Genomic DNA, 18,713 nt, shown 5'->3' on the forward strand with positions numbered 1-18,713 from the left:
TGTGTGTGTGTATGCGTGTCTGTCTGTATGTGTGTATGCGTGTGTGTCAGTGTCAGTGTGTGTGATGGAGGAGGTTATCCAATGAGATTCCAATATTATTATCATCATTATGAAGTGTTTCATCAATCTTCAAGCTGCACTGCACGCATCTTCAACTCATGCTTGAGAGCAGAGTGCTCACAGGAGCTGTGTTTGAGAGTCTCCGTCATTCGGTCCTTGTGTTATTTGGTTTGTGTTTCTTTGTCTATCTTGGCTGCTTTTCCGGAAGGTTCCTCCTTGTTCCAGCAGCAGACAGGGCCTCTGAAGCTGCTTGTTTATTCACTGATCTCAAGTTTTATTTCCCTCGTCCCCCAGTCCGAGGAGACCAATTAAGACAGCATGCTTGTTTTTTTTTGGTTCTCATTATAAACACGCTCCCTACATCAGCAACACGTCTCTCCAGATCACAGATTATCAGATTCATAAAAAGTGCAACTCAAATGAGAATAAAACAAAACAAAAATTCACTAACAATCAGAGCTAAAGCAGCTGTGCAACACAGCTTAATACACCTTACACTATAATACACTGCATCTTACACTATAATACATTATATCTTATTATAGAATACATTGTATCTTACTATAGAATACATTGTATCTTATTATAGAATACATTGTATCTTATTATATAATACACTGCATCTTATTATAGAATACATTGTATCTTATTATAGAATACATTGTATCTTATTATAGAATACATTGTATCTTATTATAGAATACATTGTATCTTACTATAGAATACATTGTATCTTATTATATAATACACTGCATCTTATTATAGAATACATTGTATCTTATTATAGAATACATTGTATCTTATTATATAATACACTGCATCTTATTATAGAATACATTGTATCTTATTATAGAATACATTGTATCTTATTATAGAATACATTGTATCTTACTATAGAATACATTGTATCTTATTATATAATACACTGCATCTTATTATAGAATACATTGTATCTTATTATAGAATACATTGTATCTTATTATATAATACACTGCATCTTATTATAGAATACATTGTATCTTATTATAGAATACATTGTATCTTACTATAGAATACATTGTATCTTATTATTTTTAATACTTTATGGTTATTTTTCTTTAATTATTATTTCACCAACGTGGCCCTGATCAGCCAACAGCCTGAGACCACCCCCCCCCCCCCCCCCCCCCCACAGGCACTGACACGCACACACACACACACACACTCGCACACACGCGCACACACACACACACACACACACGGGGGAGAAGAGGAGATGAAACAGGATCATTTAGAAGCTGTGACTCTGATAAGTCAGCATAACTCTGCCCTATCGTGGCCAATTAGTTGTGGCACGACCTCTGTGCAAACTAGATCATTGGGTAAAGATTTAAAGCAACATTCATTTTCTTTGCTTCAGGATGTCCTGGAGAGATTGGGGGGGGGGGGGCTACATTTCCCAGCGTTAACTCTTTCTCTCTTTAAAGAGTTAACTCTTTCTGAGAGTTTTGCACGTGTTGAGGATTCTGAGATTGCAGATGTATCTAGGAAGTGATTCTACCTGCAGTACAGTCATGTCACTGACCCGGGGATGCTGAGTGTATAACTGGTCTGGTCTAGCTCCACACACCGGCGTGTGCCCAGGTCTCAGCAGTGCTGGGTCTGACCCCGATGGCACGAGCAGAGCGGGAGCGATCCGGCAGCTCCAGTCCCGGGTCAGATAGGGTGCAGGTTGCAGGGTTACAACGTGTTGGTTCACATGTTGTCAGCAGTCGTGGATGACATTTAATCTATAATCCTGTCCTGTCAGGGTCTGTCTGCTGCAAACAGGTAGAACACTCATAACCATGCAGCTGCAAGCAAGGTGCACTGCACTGCAGTGGACTGGACTGTGTGTAATGCACTGCAGTGGACTGGACTGGACTGTGTGTACTGCACTGCAGTGGACTGGACTGGACTGTGTGTACTGCACTGCAGTGGACTGGACTGCATGTACTGCACTGCAGTGGACCGGACTGTGTGTACTGCACTGCAGTGGACTGGACTGGACTGTGTGTACTGCACTGACCGGCTGCTGTGCTATTTTTTACAGAGTGGTGAAGGAAGAGATCTCGGAGGACAATGCCAAGCTCCCCTGTTTCAATGGCAGAGTGGTTTCCTGGGTGAGTACTGGTCTTACTATTACGGTGTGCGTGTGCGTGCGTGTGCATGTGTGTGCGCGTGCGTGTGCGTGTGCATGTGTGTCCGGACGCTGTACAGTCCAAGACACTGAGGAGTGTGGGAATCAGGAGGCGTCCTAATACCCATCTCTTAACAAGTCTTTAAAACTCACTGTGGCTAATTAAGCTCAAAGTAAAATCTGGAACTGGTCAAACTGCTGTGCAACAGGAGTCTTATTTCCATCCCTGTGTTCTGGTAATGAGAGATAAGAAAATGATTCATCTGTTTACTGCTTTAACTGTGCAATACATGGTGGAGGAGTGAAGGCGGCACTAATGCTTATGAAACAAAATGTTTTATTAAAAGACCCTTTTAACCCCTTAACCGCCAGTCAATTCAGACTCCGCTTTCTGGACCAGAACCAGATAGCTGCAGAGAGATTCCAGCAGTGTGCAGCCCGAGGCCCGTCAGCAGCAGTGTGCTCAGTGTGTGTCTCCGGAGAGGAAGGGGTCAAACTGCTTTCACGGAGTGCTCCGCAGGGCTCAAGCATTCAGCATAATTGGTTGCAAGCGCTGCTCATTTATTTTCTGTTTTGTTGCCAAACGCACAGAGTTGGATCAGGCTGTGTAAGAGCCCTGCCTGCGTTGAGGTTCTGGAGAGAGAGAGAGGGATCTAATGCAGGTTGATAAGGGATGTGGATGTGTGTATAGCACTGACACATACTTGACAGTACTGACTGCTGACTTTACTATATGGTCCAGATTCCTCTAAAGGGTTAAGATAGTGTGCTTAGCCAGTGCTTTGTTAAAGGCGTAGTATAAATATTGATTGTGTTTTGGTTTTGAAATGTGTTTTCTAGTTTAGTGTTCTGTGCACTCTGCTATAGCAGAAAGGCAGCGATGCTTGTTGGACTGCTTGGTTTGTTTACGTTGCCCCCCGTGAACCCTGCCTGTCGCTGTTACATAGTCCTGTGATTTCATGCAGCAGTAGGTGGTCATTCAAGCCCTACGCATTACAGGAATGCCAGTACTGGAAATATAAATATAAATGTCTACATCAACACACACTCACTAGAGAGGGGAGTAGAATACAAAAAACAAATCCAGGAAAAAAGGATGACATATGAGGTTCTCTTCATTCAGTCCTCCTGTGCTGTCTCTGTGCAGCAGCGCTGGTTATTTCTTTTTGGTAGAACAGACGGGAAAAAAAACAACAATAATTTTCTCAAATTACATTTTCTAACTCAAATCATGCGATGTCTTGAGTCCCTAAATAAAACCAGTAATGAGATGATTTGATCTGGGAGCAAACAGGCTGGAAAGAAAATCTGGCTAATGGCAAGTGTTCCACACGGAGGGGCAGCGTGCCAGCCTTCCACAATCACACTTTAACTCTGTCGTGCCCGTCCATTCACGGCGTAGGCTTCACAGGTTTGCACAAAGCCTGTTTTTAAAAGATCATGATGTGTCATGCCTTTTTCAAATCCATTCCCAGTTCCAGTTAAAGCCCATTTCCAATAGTACAGGGTTTAACTGGGAACTGACCAGCCAGCCACCAGCGAGGTCACGGAGGTCAGTTCAGTATGGGCAATGATAATGTAGTGATTTCAGCACAGCGCCCATGTCAGAGTGGCATAGAGGGCACTGGTAAAAATGAAATGCAGAGCAGTCTCTAACATGTGTCTGTCTGTCTGTCTGTCTGTCTGTCTGTCTGCTCGTGCGTGCGTTTGTGTGTGCGTGTGTCTCTGTGCGTGCGTGTGTGTGTGTCTCTCTGTGCGTGCGTGTCTCTCTGTGTGTCTCTCTCTCTGTGTGTCTCTCTGTGCGTGTGTGTCTCTCTGTGCGTGCGTGTCTCTCTCTCTGTGCGTGTCTCTCTCTCTGTGCGTGCGTGTCTCTCTCTCTCTGTGCGTGCGTGTCTCTCTCTGCGTGCGTGTCTCTCTCTCTGTGCGTGCGTGTCTCTCTGTGCGTGTCTCTCTCTCTGTGCGTGCGTGTCTCTCTCTCTGTGCGTGCGTGTCTCTCTCTCTGTGCGTGTGTGTCTCTCTGTGCGTGTCTCTCTCTCTGTGCGTGTCTCTCTCTCTCTGTGCGTGCGTGTCTCTCTCTCTGTGCGTGCGTGTCTCTCTCTCTGTGCGTGCGTGTGTCTCTCTGTGCGTGCGTGTCTCTCTCTGTGCGTGCGTGTGTGTCTCTCTGTGCGTGTCTCTCTCTCTGTGCGTGCGTGTCTCTCTCTCTCTGTGCGTGCGTGTCTCTCTCTCTGGGCGTGCGTGTCTCTCTCTCTGTGCGTGCGTGTCTCTCTCTCTGTGCGTGTGTGTCTCTCTGTGCGTGTCTCTCTCTCTGTGCGTGCGTGTCTCTCTCTCTGTGCGTGCGTGTCTCTCTCTCTGTGCGTGCGTGTCTCTCTCTCTGTGCGTGTGTGTCTCTCTGTGCGTGTCTCTCTCTCTGTGCGTGCGTGTCTCTCTCTGTGCGTGCGTGTCTCTCTCTCTGTGCGTGTGTGTCTCTCTGTGCGTGTCTCTCTCTCTGTGCGTGCGTCTCTCTCTCTGTGCGTGCGTGTCTCTCTCTCTGTGCGTGTGTGTCTCTCTGTGCGTGTCTCTCTCTCTGTGCGTGCGTGTGTCTCTCTGTGCGTGCGTGTCTCTCTCTCTGTGCGTGCGTGTGTCTCTCTGTGCGTGCGTGTCTCTCTCTCTCTGTGCGTGCGTGTCTCTCTCTCTGTGCGTGCGTGTCTCTCTCTCTGTGCGTGCGTGTGTCTCTCTGTGCGTGTCTCTCTCTCTGTGCGTGCATGTCTCTCTCTCTGTGCGTGCGTGTCTCTCTCTCTGTGCGTGCGTGTCTCTCTCTCTGTGCGTGCGTGTCTCTCTGTGCGTGCGTGTCTCTCTCTCTCTGTGCGTGCGTGTCTCTCTCTCTCTGTGCGTGCGTGTCTCTCTCTCTGTGCGTGCGTGTCTCTCTCTCTGTGCGTGTGTGTCTCTCTGTGCGTGCGTGTCTCTCTGTGCGTGCGCGTGTCTCTCTGTGCGTGCGTGTCTCTCTCTGTGCGTGCGTGCGTGTCTCTCTGTGCGTGTCTCTCTCTCTGTGCGTGCGTGTCTCTCTGTGCGTGCGTGTCTCTCTCTCTGTGCGTGTGTGTCTCTCTGTGCGTGCGTGTCTCTCTCTCTGTGCGTGTGTGTCTCTCTGTGCGTGTCTCTCTCTCTGTGCGTGCGTGTCTCTCTCTCTGTGCGTGCGTGTCTCTCTCTCTCTGTGCGTGCGTGTCTCTCTCTCTCTGTGCGTGTCTCTCTCTCTGTGCGTGCGTGTCTCTCTGTGCGTGTCTCTCTCTCTGTGCGTGCGTGTGTCTCTCTGTGCGTGTCTCTCTCTCTGTGCGTGCGTGTGTCTCTCTGTGCGTGTCTCTCTCTCTGTGCGTGCGTGTCTCTCTCTCTCTGTGCGTGCGTGTCTCTCTCTCTCTGTGCGTGCGTGTCTCTCTCTCTGTGCGTGCGTGTCTCTCTGTGCGTGTCTCTCTCTCTGTGCGTGCGTGTGTCTCTCTGTGCGTGTCTCTCTCTCTGTGCGTGCGTGTCTCTCTGTGCGTGTCTCTCTCTCTGTGCGTGCGTGTCTCTCTCTCTGTGCGTGCGTGTCTCTCTGTGCGTGTCTCTCTCTCTGTGCGTGCGTGTCTCTCTCTCTCTGTGCGTGCGTGTCTCTCTCTCTCTGTGCGTGCGTGTCTCTCTCTCTGTGCGTGCGTGTCTCTCTCTCTCTCTGTGCGTGTCTCTCTCTCTGTGCGTGCGTGTCTCTCTCTCTGTGCGTCTCTCTCTCTCTGTGCGTGCGTGTCTCTCTCTCTGTGCGTCTCTCTCTCTCTGTGCGTGCGTGTCTCTCTCTCTCTCTGTGCGTGTCTCTCTCTCTGTGCGTGCGTGTCTCTCTCTCTGTGCGTGTCTCTCTCTCTGTGCGTGCGTGTCTCTCTCTCTGTGCGTGTCTCTCTCTCTGTGCGTGCGTGTCTCTCTGTGCGTGCGTGTCTCTCTCTCTGTGCGTGCGTCTCTCTCTCTCTGTGCGTGCGTGTCTCTCTCTCTCTGTGCGTGCGTGTCTCTCTCTCTGTGCGTGCGTGTGTCTCTCTGTGCGTGCGTGTCTCTCTCTCTCTGTGCGTGTCTCTCTCTCTGTGCGTGCGTGTCTCTCTCTCTGTGCGTGTCTCTCTCTCTCTGTGCCTGCGTGTCTCCGGTTCACAGCTGGTCTCGGCGGATGGCTCTCACTCGGACGGAGGCTCGGTTTGCGCTGACAGCCAGTCGGACCTCCCACCCCCGATTGAGCGCACCGGAGGGATTGGAGACTCGCGCCCGCCGTCCTTCCAGTGAGTGACTCCCGCTTTCCATGACTTCACATTCACTGCTGTCTTACTCTGGGCTTTATTCGCAGTGTTTTAGCACTTTGTATAGGCAGGGGTATTTGTATTATTGAGATGAACTCTTTCAACACTGCAGGCCTGTGTGCACGTCTAGGAAAGAGAACCTCACTCAAAACCGCAGACAGTTCGTGCTTACATGTACTGTACATCAATGTCCATTTTGGTTTCCCTGAACCGATTTCATTGCTTATCCCAGGCTAGTCTTTCTGTAAGTTACTTAGTGCTGAAAGAATCCAGTAAAATGAAAGTCAGAAGTGACATGTGAATGTTGCAGGAAGAAAGGAGAATGATTGTGGAGGATTAAACGTGGCATGCTGCCCTTGGCTCTAACAACAACACAACACAACAAACAGAACTCCGTCTCTCTGTGCCGCTCTGAGGCGCGTCAGGATTTGTCCATGTTAAGAGAATACGAGTGTCTGCGTTGACTGGGATTGTGAGCATGTGCAGAGCTCCCTCTAGTGGATAACAGCAGTCACTGCAGCACCACAGCTACTCTGCTCAGAACTGATCTCAGGCAGGAAGGGGCTTCAGGGCTCACAGTGTAGTACCTGCTGTACAGAACACTGTGCTTCCATCCCAACAGCCTCTGGGTGCCAGGGACTGTTAACCCCTCGTTGACCACCTCTCTCTCTCTCTCTCTCTCTCTCTCTCTCTCTCTCTCTCTCTCTCTCTCTCTCTCTCTCTCTCTCTCTCTCTCTCTCTCTCTCTACAGTGCGAATGCCGCTGGCAGTCAGGACAACCTGGACAATGAGACGGAGACTGAGTCAGTGGTGTCCTCACGGAGAGAACGGCCACGCCGGAAAGACAGCCACGAGCACGGTGAGTCCTGCCCCCCTCCGGTCAGCACGTCCACAGGTTACCCGCTGGTGTGCCTAGTCAAAGCTTCTCCCCTGATCACAGAGGAAAGCAGTTTGCACGTCCAGGAGATCTACCTCCACTGAACCGCATCCTAGCCGTGTGCACAGATCACTGAGCTGGGTTGCCTGGTTCACCCAGGGAATCCTCTTCTGAACATGTGGGTAATGAAGGAGGCCTCAGGGTCTGATGTGTAGAGTAGAGAGGGGGGCAGGGTGGAGTGCCTGTGTTTGCAGAGCGCCACTCACTGGTTCATTGAGAGATTATAGAGCTGTAGATCTCACTTCACAGAGCTCAGTCCAGGGACAAACTCCCCTACGCCCAGGGAGTCTCTTCTCTTTAATGCTCTGTGTGTTTGTGCTGTTCATCTCTGTGTGCATGCTGTTCATCTGTGTGTGCGTGCTGTTCATCTCTGTGTGTGTGTGCTGTTCATCTGTGTGTGTGTGCTGTTCATCTCTGTGTGTGTGCTGTTCATCTCTGTGTGTGTGCTGTTCATCTGTGTGTGTGTGCTGTTCATCTGTGTGTGTGTGCTGTTCATCTGTGTGTGCGTGCTGTTCATCTGTGTGTGTGTGCTGTTCATCTGTGTGTGTGTGCTGTTCATCTGTGTGTGTGTGCTGTTCATCTCTGTGTGTGTGCTGTTCATCTCTGTGTGTGTGCTGTTCATCTCTGTGTGTGTGCTGTTCATCTCTGTGTGTGTGCTGTTCATCTCTGTGTGTGTGTGCTGTTCATCTGTGTGTGTGTGTGCTGTTCATCTCTGTGTGTGTGTGCTGTTCATCTGTGTGTGTGTGTGCTGTTCATCTGTGTGTGTGTGCTGTTCATCTCTGTGTGTGCGTGCTGTTCATCTCTGTGTGTGTGCTGTTCATCTCTGTGTGTGTGCTGTTCATCTCTGTGTGTGTGTGCTGTTCATCTCTGTGTGTGTGTGTGCTGTTCATCTGTGTGTGTGTGCTTTTCATCTCTGTGTGTGCGTGCTGTTCATCTCTGTGTGTGTGCTGTTCATCTGTGTGTGTGTGCTGTTCATCTGTGTGTGTGTGCTGTTCATCTCTGTGTGCGTGCTGTTCATCTCTGTGTGTGTGTGCTGTTCATCTCTGTGTGTGCGTGCTGTTCATCTCTGTGTGTGTGCTGTTCATCTCTGTGTGTGTGCTGTTCATCTCTGTGTGTGTGCTGTTCATCTCTGTGTGTGTGCTGTTCATCTCTGTGTGCGTGCTGTTCATCTCTGTGTGTGTGCTGTTCATCTGTGTGTGTGTGCTGTTCATCTGTGTGTGTGTGCTGTTCATCTCTGTGTGTGTGCTGTTCATCTCTGTGTGTGTGTGCTGTTCATCTCTGTGTGTGTGCTGTTCATCTCTGTGTGTGTGCTGTTCATCTCTGTGTGCGTGCTGTTCATCTCTGTGTGTGTGTGCTGTTCATCTGTGTGTGCGTGCTGTTCATCTCTGTGTGTGTGCTGTTCATCTCTGTGTGTGTGCTGTTCATCTCTGTGTGGGTGCTGTTCATCTCTGTGTGTGTGTGCTGTTCATCTCTGTGTGGGTGCTGTTCATCTCTGTGTGTGTGCTGTTCATCTGTGTGTGTGTGCTGTTCATCTGTGTGTGTGTGCTGTTCATCTGTGTGTGTGTGTGCTGTTCATCTGTGTGTGCGTGCTGTTCATCTCTGTGTGTGTGCTGTTCATCTCTGTGTGTGTGTGCTGTTCATCTGTGTGTGCGTGCTGTTCATCTCTGTGTGTGTGCTGTTCATCTCTGTGTGTGTGCTGTTCATCTCTGTGTGTGTGCTGTTCATCTCTGTGTGTGTGCTGTTCATCTCTGTGTGCGTGCTGTTCATCTCTGTGTGTGTGTGCTGTTCATCTGTGTGTGCGTGCTGTTCATCTGTGTGTGTGTGCTGTTCATCTGTGTGTGTGTGCTGTTCATCTCTGTGTGTGTGCTGTTCATCTCTGTGTGTGTGCTGTTCATCTCTGTGTGGGTGCTGTTCATCTCTGTGTGTGTGTGCTGTTCATCTCTGTGTGTGTGTGCTGTTCATCTCTGTGTGTGTGCTGTTCATCTCTGTGTGTGTGCTGTTCATCTGTGTGTGCGTGCTGTTCATCTCTGTGTACAATGGGCTTCTCATTTCGCTGCATTGCTGTGTAATGGAGCGCCTCCTTCATTAGAGGTGAGAGTCCGTCTCCGCTGGCAGGCACTGTGCTCTGATGAAACCCTGATTACAGCTGATAAGATGATGCTCCAGACTGTATCCTGATTGATGTGCTTTGCTGAGCTGCTGGAACTGAATGCAAACTACAGCGCACTGTGCTGAAGCAGGGGTTTCTACTCTGGATAGCACTCCCATGTATTAGATTTCTTTTTGTTGCATCAGATGCAACTAATCAACCCGTTGGTATCCCGATAGTGCAGAATGACCAGAGTATGGGTGGTGGGAGTGGCAGAATGACCCGGGTACGGGTGGAGGGAGTGGCAGAATGACCCGGGTACGGGTGGTGGGAGTGGCAGAATGACCCGGGTACGGGTTGTGGGAGTGGCAGAATGACCCGGGTACGGGTGGAGGGAGTGGCAGAATGACCCGGGTACGGGTGGTGGGAGTGGCAGAATGACCCGGGTACGGGTGGAGGGAGTGGCAGAATGACCCGGGTACGGGTGGAGGGAGTGGCAGAATGACCCGGGTACGGGTGGTGGGAGTGGCAGAATGACCCGGGTACGGGTGGTGGGAGTGGCCGAATGACCCGGGTACGGGTGGTGGGAGTGGCCGAATGACCCGGGTACGGGTGGTGGGAGTGGCAGAATGACCCGGGTACGGGTGGTGGGAGTGGCAGAATGACCCGGGTACGGGTGGAGGGAGTGGCAGAATGACCCGGGTACGGGTGGAGGGAGTGGCAGAATGACCCGGGTACGGGTGGAGGGAGTGGCAGAATGACCCGGGTACGGGTGGTGGGAGTGGCAGAATGACCCGGGTACGGGTGGTGGGAGTGGCAGAATGACCCGGGTACGGGTGGTGGGAGTGGCAGAATGACCCGGGTACGGGTGGAGGGAGTGGCAGAATGACCCGGGTACGGGTGGTGGGAGTGGCAGAATGACCCGGGTACGGGTGGAGGGAGTGGCAGAATGACCCGGGTAAGGGTGGAGGGAGTGGCAGAATGACCCGGGTACGGGTGGTGGGAGTGGCAGAATGACCCGGGTACGGGTGGTGGGAGTGGCAGAATGACCCGGGTACGGGTGGTGGGAGTGGCAGAATGACCCGGGTACGGGTGGTGGGAGTGGCAGAATGACCCGGGTACGGGTGGTGGGAGTGGCAGAATGACCCGGGTACGGGTGGAGGGAGTGGCAGAATGACCCGGGTACGGGTGGAAGGAGTGGTCAGTAACCCTGTCTCTCTGTCACCCCCTGCAGTCTCGCGGGTGAACGGACATGCCAAGCTGGAGCGGCGTCACGACGTGGGGGGCTACGAGAGCTCGTCCACGCTGATGAGCAGCGAGCTGGAGTCCACCAGCTTCTTCGACTCGGAGGAGGACGACTCCGCCAGCCGGTATGGGACCTGTTAGCAGCAGCGGCACTTCGAATGTGCTGAGAGTGGAGATCTCACACTCAGAGTGTCAATGACAGAGCAGACGTAATGTCTAAACTACAACAGGGTCTGTAGAAACAGATGAAGTGCGTTAATGTCAGGTCTGTGTTTTATTCAGATGTAATGAATTGTGTTTCTAGTGTTCAGTGGCTGCCTCCGATCCAGTCAAGTGCACTTTCTCTTGCGCTCTGTGTTTGACAGACTGCCACTCTCTCTCCTTCCTCCCCACAGGTTCAGCAGTTCCACAGAGCAGAGCAGCTCCTCGCGGCTGATGAGGCGACACAAGCGTCGGCGGAGGAAACCCAAGGCGCCGCGCATGGAGCGGGTACGGACTTAACCCTTCGCATTCCCTGCCGTGTCTTTAGAGGGGCGCAGCGGCAATACCGATAATAACAGACCACTGGTTTTAAAGACTTGAGAGAAATGAAGCCCGTAACGCATGAGCATAAAGACTTCTTGCTGAAACGTCTCCGATTTTCTGCTTATAGATAATGTTGCTGTAGAGCTCTGGAATCGTGTGCTTTGTAATCCCATTTCAATCAGCTCTGTTTTTATTTTCTTGTGTTCCAGTCCTCGTCTTTCAGCAGTATCACAGACTCCACCATGTCTCTCAACATCATCACTGTGATTTTAAACATGGGTGAGTGGACAAGGGGCAGTCTGATGCTGAGATTCTGCTGCACCTTAGGGGAGAATGCTGGGCTGTATAGCCGAAAGTGTAGATCAGACTAATCCCAGGGCTTCAGAGAATGAGCTACGAAGATAGTCAGAAACTGAATCTATATTTAGAACAAAGAAGAATCAGGGGGGACATGACTGAAGTGTTTACAATCTTCAAAGGAGCTGGCAGAGTTAACCTGAACCAATACTTTAAGAGCAGCACAGAAACCAGGACCAGCTGGAAATGAATTGGAGACTAGGACAGAGGGAAGGAGACACTGCTTCACACAGAGTGGTGTGGGGATGGAATGGGATACCTAGTCCTGTTGTCAAGGCAGAATCCCTTGGATCAATCAGTCACTAGGGACCACCGGACAAGCTTAGATGGGCCGAGTGGGCAGTGCTGTGTATCAGCGGCTAACGGCTCTGTCTGTGTTTCTCAGAGAAGTACAACTTCCTGGGGATCAGCATCGTGGGGCAGAGTAACGAGCGGGGCGACGGCGGGATCTACATCGGATCCATCATGAAGGGGGGCGCCGTGGCCGCGGACGGGCGGATTGAACCCGGGGACATGCTGCTGCAGGTGAGGGGGGGGGGGGACCCCCTTCTTTACCACTTTTAACACAGTCACAAACTTCACACTGGAATTGGAGGTCTCCTGCAGGTCATTGAAGTGTTTCGTGTAAAAGTGCTTATTCCAGATGCAGTGGGACGCACAGAGCTGACGGGGTTACAGGGACTGCAGTGCACGCTGCGTCTGTATGTTTTTTCATTGGTTTTATTTTTCTTCCTGGTCATTGTTAAAAGCTGGTAGTGCTGGGATGAACATGGATTTTCAAGTTTGAATATTCTTTTAAAATTTAAATGAATATTTGTATACTGTCAAACTTAATTCAGCTTGAAAATAATAATTTGTTCCATATCAATAAAAAATAAAACTAAAAATAATAAATCTCTCGGGTGTAAATAAACGCGTGGTACCTTATCAAATGATCTGTTGTAAAAAGGAGACTTTTTCACAGTAGAATGTGTGTTCTCTGTTTCAGACATCGTTTCTGCATTGGGTTTCCTTTGCCTGATTCTCAATAAAGCCACAAATATGAACGTGGTCATTTTTTGCCATCAAATATGTCTTAGGCCACGTTTGTTCGAACATTCGTCCCAACACTAAAAGCTGCAGTAAGCACGCAGTATCTGTAATACCTCGTAGTGTCCACCGTGGGGCGCTTATTCGGGCCTCTTTTCTGTTCCAGGTGAACGACATCAACTTTGAGAACATGAGCAATGACGACGCGGTGCGGGTGCTGAGGGAGATCGTTCACAAACCCGGGTGAGAGCCCGGGGAACGCTACAGCTCTCAGGGTCGGGGTTTCATTCAGGGGGGTGGGATTGCAATGCAGGGATGGAAACATTGCATTGCAGAGCAGTTTGATCCATTCCTGGTTTTACTATGGGTTTAATAAGACACACCTGAGCTTGTTGCCTATACACTGTGGCTAATGAAGCTTGTCATTGACCTGCTTGTTTCTGTCTCGCCCCCACAGACCCATCACGCTCACAGTCGCCAAGTGCTGGGACCCCACCCCCAGGGGGTGCTTCACACTGCCCAGGAGTGAGTACACAACACCCCAGGGTAACTCCCTCCAGACACGGGGGCGAGCATGGCTCCCACGGGCCACTCCCTCACCAGGCACTCGATACAGAATAAATAGATAAATAAGTACAAGTGACAGATACTGCTTTAAAAAAAGAAATCAAAACGGTTTGGTCTAGATTCTCAAAGCTATTCACTCCATATCATCCTGACACAGTTTTGTCTGAAAGGAAGGCTACACAGATTCCAATTCTAAAAGGGATTTTAAAAAATCAGGACTACTTACTAGACCTAAAATGAAATGTCCGCATTGTTTAACTGTGCTTGGTAACGTTGTATTGTGTGTGTTTTCCTTTCTCTTGTGCTCATGGCATGTTGGAGGAAATAGCTCAGAGAATCCAAGCATAATTTTTAAAATGTCAATCAAGCATTTGGAATTCATTTAATTTGGTTCTCTGCTCCCTGAGCTGTAACCCCTGGCCTGGACTGACCCTATATGACCTGTGCTTCAAACCTCTGCTCTTATCTAGAAATATTCATCCCAAATAAAGAACTTCATTTGTATACATGCTGTGCACATAAGAGAGGCTAGGATTAAACCGTCACAGTGTGTGTGGATAGCTGTTGCTTCCTCCTGTGGTCTGTTTATTGTGCTGCTGTCATTTTCTAATGAAACTGGATGTATACTGGAGATCTGGGGCTGTACCCAGCACTGGAACTGGTGTCCTGGGGAGTGTTTAACGCATTCAGGTAAGCCAAGCTACTTGCCTTATTGGAGAGCTGTAAGAGCGCAGTGTCCCTCTGCAATAGAGACTCCTCCGAGCGCAGTGTGCCTCTGCAATAGAGACTCCTCCAGGCGCAGTGTGCCTCTGCATAGAGACTCCTCCGAGCGCAGTGTGCCTCTGCATAGAGACTCCTCCGAGCGCAGTGTGCCTCTGCAATAGAGACTCCTCCGTGCGCAGTGTGCCTCTGCAGTAGAGACTCCTCCGAGCGCAGTGTGCCTCTGCAGTAGAGACTCCTCCAGGTGCAGTGTGCCTCTGCAATAGAGACTCCTCCGTGCGCAGTGTGCCTCTGCAGTAGAGACTCCTCCGAGCGCAGTGTGCCTCTGCATAGAGACTCCTCCAGGTGCAGTGTGCCTCTGCAATAGAGACTCCTCCGAGCGCAGTGTGCCTCTGCAATAGAGACACCTCCAGGCGCAGTGTGCCTCTGCAGTAGAGACTCCTCCGAGCGCAGTGTGCCTCTGCAATAGAGACTCCTCCAGGTGCAGTGTGCCTCTGCAATAGAGACTCCTCCAGGCGCAGTGTGCCTCTGCAATAGAGACTCCTCCAGGCGCAGTGGGCCTCTGCAATAGAGACTCCTCCAGGCGCAGTGTGCCTCTGCAATAGAGACTCCTCCAGGCGCAGTGGGCCTCTGCAATAGAGACTCCTCCGAGCGTAGTGTGCCTCTGCAATAGAGACTCCTCCGAGCGCAGTGTGCCTCTGCAATAGAGACTCCTCCAGGTGCAGTGTGCCTCTGCAATAGAGACTCCTCCGAGCGCAGTGTGCCTCTGCAGTAGAGACTCCTCCGAGCGCAGTGTGCCTCTGCAGTAGAGACTCCTCCAGGCGCAGTGTGCCTCTGCAATAGAGACTCCTCCAGGCGCAGTGGGCCTCTGCAATAGAGACTCCTCCGAGCGTAGTGTGCCTCTGCAATAGAGACTCCTCCGAGCGCAGTGTGCCTCTGCAATAGAGACTCCTCCAGGTGCAGTGTGCCTCTGCAATAGAGACTCCTCCGAGCGCAGTGTGCCTCTGCAGTAGAGACTCCTCCGAGCGCAGTGTGCCTCTGCAATAGAGACTCCTCCGAGCGTAGTGTGCCTCTGCAATAGAGACTCCTCCGAGCGCAGTGTGCCTCTGCAATAGAGACTCCTCCGAGCGCAGTGTGCCTCTGCAATAGAGACTCCTCCAGGTGCAGTGTGCCTCTGCAATAGAGACTCCTCCGTGCGCAGTGTGCCTCTGCAATAGAGACTCCTCCGAGCGCAGTGTGCCTCTGCAATAGAGACTCCTCCGAGCGCAGTGTGCCTCTGCAATAGAGACTCCTCCAGGTGCAGTGTGCCTCTGCAATAGAGACTCCTCCGAGCGCAGTGTGCCTCTGCAATAGAGACTCCTCCGAGCGCAGTGTGCCTCTGCAATAGAGACTCCTCCAGGCGCAGTGTGCCTCTGCAATAGAGACTCCTCCGAGCGCAGTGTGCCTCTGCAATAGAGACTCCTCCAGGTGCAGTGTGCCTCTGCAATAGAGACTCCTCCAGGCGCAGTGTGCCTCTGCAATAGAGACTCCTCCGAGCGCAGTGTGCCTCTGCAGTAGAGACTCCTCCAGGCGCAGTGTGCCTCTGCAATAGAGACTCCTCCGAGCGCAGTGTGCCTCTGCAATAGAGACTCCTCCGAGCGCAGTGTGCCTCTGCAATAGAGACTCCTCCGAGCACAGTGTGCCTCTGCAGTAGAGACTCCTCCGAGCGCAGTGTGCCTCTGCAATAGAGACTCCTCCGAGCGCAGTGTGCCTCTGCAATAGAGACTCCTCCAGGCGCAGTGTGCCTCTGCAGGCCTGTGCCAATAAATGGTGTAGGTTTTTCTTTTCATTTACTTTGCTCGTTTCAATGCAGGCTCCCTGCTCCCTGCAGTACTAATTTAAATAGAGTTTCTCAGAGCTATTCCCAGCGGTAACATGAGGTTTGAGAAGGCATTTAGCAGGATGAGCCATTCACTCTCTGCAGTTACTTACAGCCTGTTGTGCAGATCAGAATTTTTTCTAATGCTGGGAACTTGATGGCTGCAATAACAGTCTATTGTGGGAAGGTTTTCTTCATGCTAATCCCAGGAATTTTCTCCCTGCAGTTACAAACTGTGTAGCGTATTGTCCTGCTTATCAAGGTAATTCCGTAGCCTGCTCTCAATGTCTGTGTAGCGCTGTGCTCTGTGTTAGGGTTTGTTTGAATCTGTTAAGCGCTGTTCTGTGGGAATTGCCCATGCAGTAACATGAATCCGAGCTGGCTGCTGATGCCGCACTGCTGTTTCTCTTAGCGTAGAGACGGTCGCTGATCGCTCTATTGAAGGCTGCTGGTCGGTTTTAATGCTGGAACGTCTGTCTGTGTGTTCTGTAATTCAGTGTTGTTCAATCCTATTATTATTATGATTAATGTGATTAATATTATTGTTATTATTAATAAATCCTTTGTGATGCATGCTTGATCTGCTTTGCAGGCTATATTGTGAGCATTACTACCCCCCGCGGCGGCCCGGAGAGAGCTCCCTGGTGTGTCTCGCGTTCAATATATCTTCAGAGCTGCTCTCCGAGTGCGGTCAGCTTTGGTACGGCCGTTCCTTGAGGGATCAGAATCGTTCGGCTAGCGAAGCCTGTGTTTTCAGAACTGCTCCTCTGAATTTCAGGACTGGCTGGCTTGCACATTCTTTACGGGATGTTTTTCCGCGCACTGTATCCATGTAGATCACAGTGACCTGCTGGGGATCACAAAGCTGCCCGAGCCGCTAGAAGGCTATATCTTGGCAGCCGCTTGTCCGATTTTGATTAAACTCTGCATGGATGTCTGTTAGGAGATGCTGCTCTGCACACTGAGACCAGGACGGCTGCAGTGCAAGCACTGGCTCGTTACTGCTTGATAACGCGTGGCACTGACATTCGAGTGCCACATGAAGCCGTGCAGAATCGTTGTTACTGTGTAGCTGATTCCAGTTCCGTCGCTGCTTCAGAGTGGTGGTATTCCTCTGCCGGTGTGTGCTGCGGGAGTCTTGTCTGCTTACTAAAACACTACACTGTGTGCTGCTGTACTGCGTGCTGTCTGTCTCCGCGGTGCAGGCTGCTGCTTTAGGAATGCTGTATTGCTGTCGAGCTGTGTGAAGTAAACAATGGTTTTGTCATTTGAAATGTGTTTTTATTAACTTTGTGCTGTGCAGGGCTATACGATTTAGTAAATGTGTAGCATGTGGAAACAGTACATTTCAGATTGTGTGCATTTTGATAGTAATTCAGTATAACAGACCAATATGTAAATGTGCATTGAGAATTGAATGCATGCAGGCACCTTGTGGAAATGTTCCATCAGGTGCTACAGAGCTGTGCCAGCCCTGCTGTGAGGAACCAGGTTCCGTCGTCCAGAGGAAACACGGGGAAATGCAGTTAAACTAAACCCAGATTTAATACACAGAGAAGCTTTGTAAGTAAGACAGTGTGGTGTTTGGTGTTGCTGATGGCTGTTCCTCCCTCCCTCTCTCCCCCCACCTCCTTAGGCGAGCCGATCCGGCCAATCGACCCGGCTGCCTGGGTGTCCCACACGGCAGCGATGACAGGGACGTACCCGGTGTACGGTATGAGCCCTTCCATGAGCACCATCACTTCCACTAGCTCCTCCATCACCAGCTCCATCCCCGAGACTGAACGTAAGTGTCGTGGTGTCCCACAGCGCCCATGCACGCCGCTGCCTGGCTTCACTCACCCCCTCCACACCGCTGCTTCACCCAGCTCTCCGGCTGGCAGCTCAGGGGACCGTCACGCTGTGTTAGTGCAGCACAGACTCCCATCGCTGGGCATGTCCCTTCTAAAAGATACCCCTAGTAAAAGCATAGCAAAGTGTAATAAAGCACAGTGAAGGCATAGGTATGCATTGTAAATCCCAGAGAGGTGTGGTAATGCATATTTTTTTTAAAAAAAAGGTAAACTATGGTAAAATCATACATAATATAACCGTGGGAAAGCATGGAAAACTGCTGAGCAAATATACTGCGGTAAGCTTGTATAAGGGAAGCTGGTCACACCTGTCTGCTTGTCAGCTATACACTGTGGATAATTAAGCTGGCAGTTTAACCACTGCTGTGCAATGGGAGTCTTCTAGCCTGCCTTGAGTGTCGTGCATCTGAGAGCAGCCGTAGACGTGCACACTGAAGTGTGCAGAGCGGTTTGCAAGCAGGGCATGACTGGCACTGGTTTTACTGGGGCAGGGGAAGGCCTGGGCAGGTACTGGTGGTGTTCGTACAGGGAGCTCCCAGGGTTATGGAGTTAGTGATGTCACTAAGACCTGGCTGATCCCTGACCTGGGCAGGTACTGGTGGTGTTCGTACAGGGAGCTCCCAGGGTTATGGAGTTAGTGATGTCACTAAGACCTGGCTGATCCCTGACCTGGGCAGGTACTGGTGGTGTTCGTACAAAGAGCTCCCAGGGTTATGGAGTTAGTGATGTCACTAAGACCTGGCTGATCCCTGACCTGGGCAGGTACTGGTGGTGTTCGTACAGGGAGCTCCCAGGGTTATGGAGTTAGTGATGTCACTAAGACCTGGCTGATCCCTGACCTGGGCAGGTACTGGTGGTGTTCGTACAGGGAGCTCCCAGGGTTATGGAGTTAGTGATGTCACTAAGACCTGGCTGATCCCTGACCTGGGCAGGTACTGGTGGTGTTCGTACAGGGAGCTCCCAGGGTTATGGAGTTAGTGATGTCACTAAGACCTGGCTGATCCCTGACCTGGGCAGGTACTGGTGGTGTTCGTACAGGGAG

General features: G+C 50.8%; 1 protein-coding gene across 3 annotated transcripts in view; it reads left to right on the forward strand.

The window, feature by feature from the left end:
• LOC117423415 (segment polarity protein dishevelled homolog DVL-3-like) overlaps positions 1 to 18,713 on the forward strand; it is a 44,597-nt gene that overhangs the window by 19,892 nt on the left and 5,992 nt on the right. Inside the window, exons 2-12 of one of the 3 annotated variants that reach the window (XM_034039152.3) lie at positions 2,132 to 2,201; positions 6,353 to 6,474; positions 7,244 to 7,350; positions 10,752 to 10,887; positions 11,158 to 11,251; positions 11,497 to 11,566; positions 12,030 to 12,169; positions 12,840 to 12,916; positions 13,131 to 13,198; positions 16,045 to 16,080; positions 17,455 to 17,604. In XM_034039152.3, coding sequence (XP_033895043.3) covers positions 2,132 to 2,201; positions 6,353 to 6,474; positions 7,244 to 7,350; positions 10,752 to 10,887; positions 11,158 to 11,251; positions 11,497 to 11,566; positions 12,030 to 12,169; positions 12,840 to 12,916; positions 13,131 to 13,198; positions 16,045 to 16,080; positions 17,455 to 17,604 — 1,070 coding nt within the window. Of the gene's footprint in view, positions 1 to 2,131; positions 2,202 to 6,352; positions 6,475 to 7,243; positions 7,351 to 10,751; positions 10,888 to 11,157; positions 11,252 to 11,496; positions 11,567 to 12,029; positions 12,170 to 12,839; positions 12,917 to 13,130; positions 13,220 to 16,044; positions 16,081 to 17,454; positions 17,605 to 18,713 lie in introns of all 3 variants that reach the window. The other 2 variants (XM_058990443.1, XM_058990444.1) reach the window with 2 other exon arrangements.

Source organism: Acipenser ruthenus, chromosome 17, assembly GCF_902713425.1.
Source record: "Acipenser ruthenus chromosome 17, fAciRut3.2 maternal haplotype, whole genome shotgun sequence".
Classification (NCBI taxonomy): Eukaryota; Metazoa; Chordata; class Actinopteri; order Acipenseriformes; family Acipenseridae; genus Acipenser; species Acipenser ruthenus.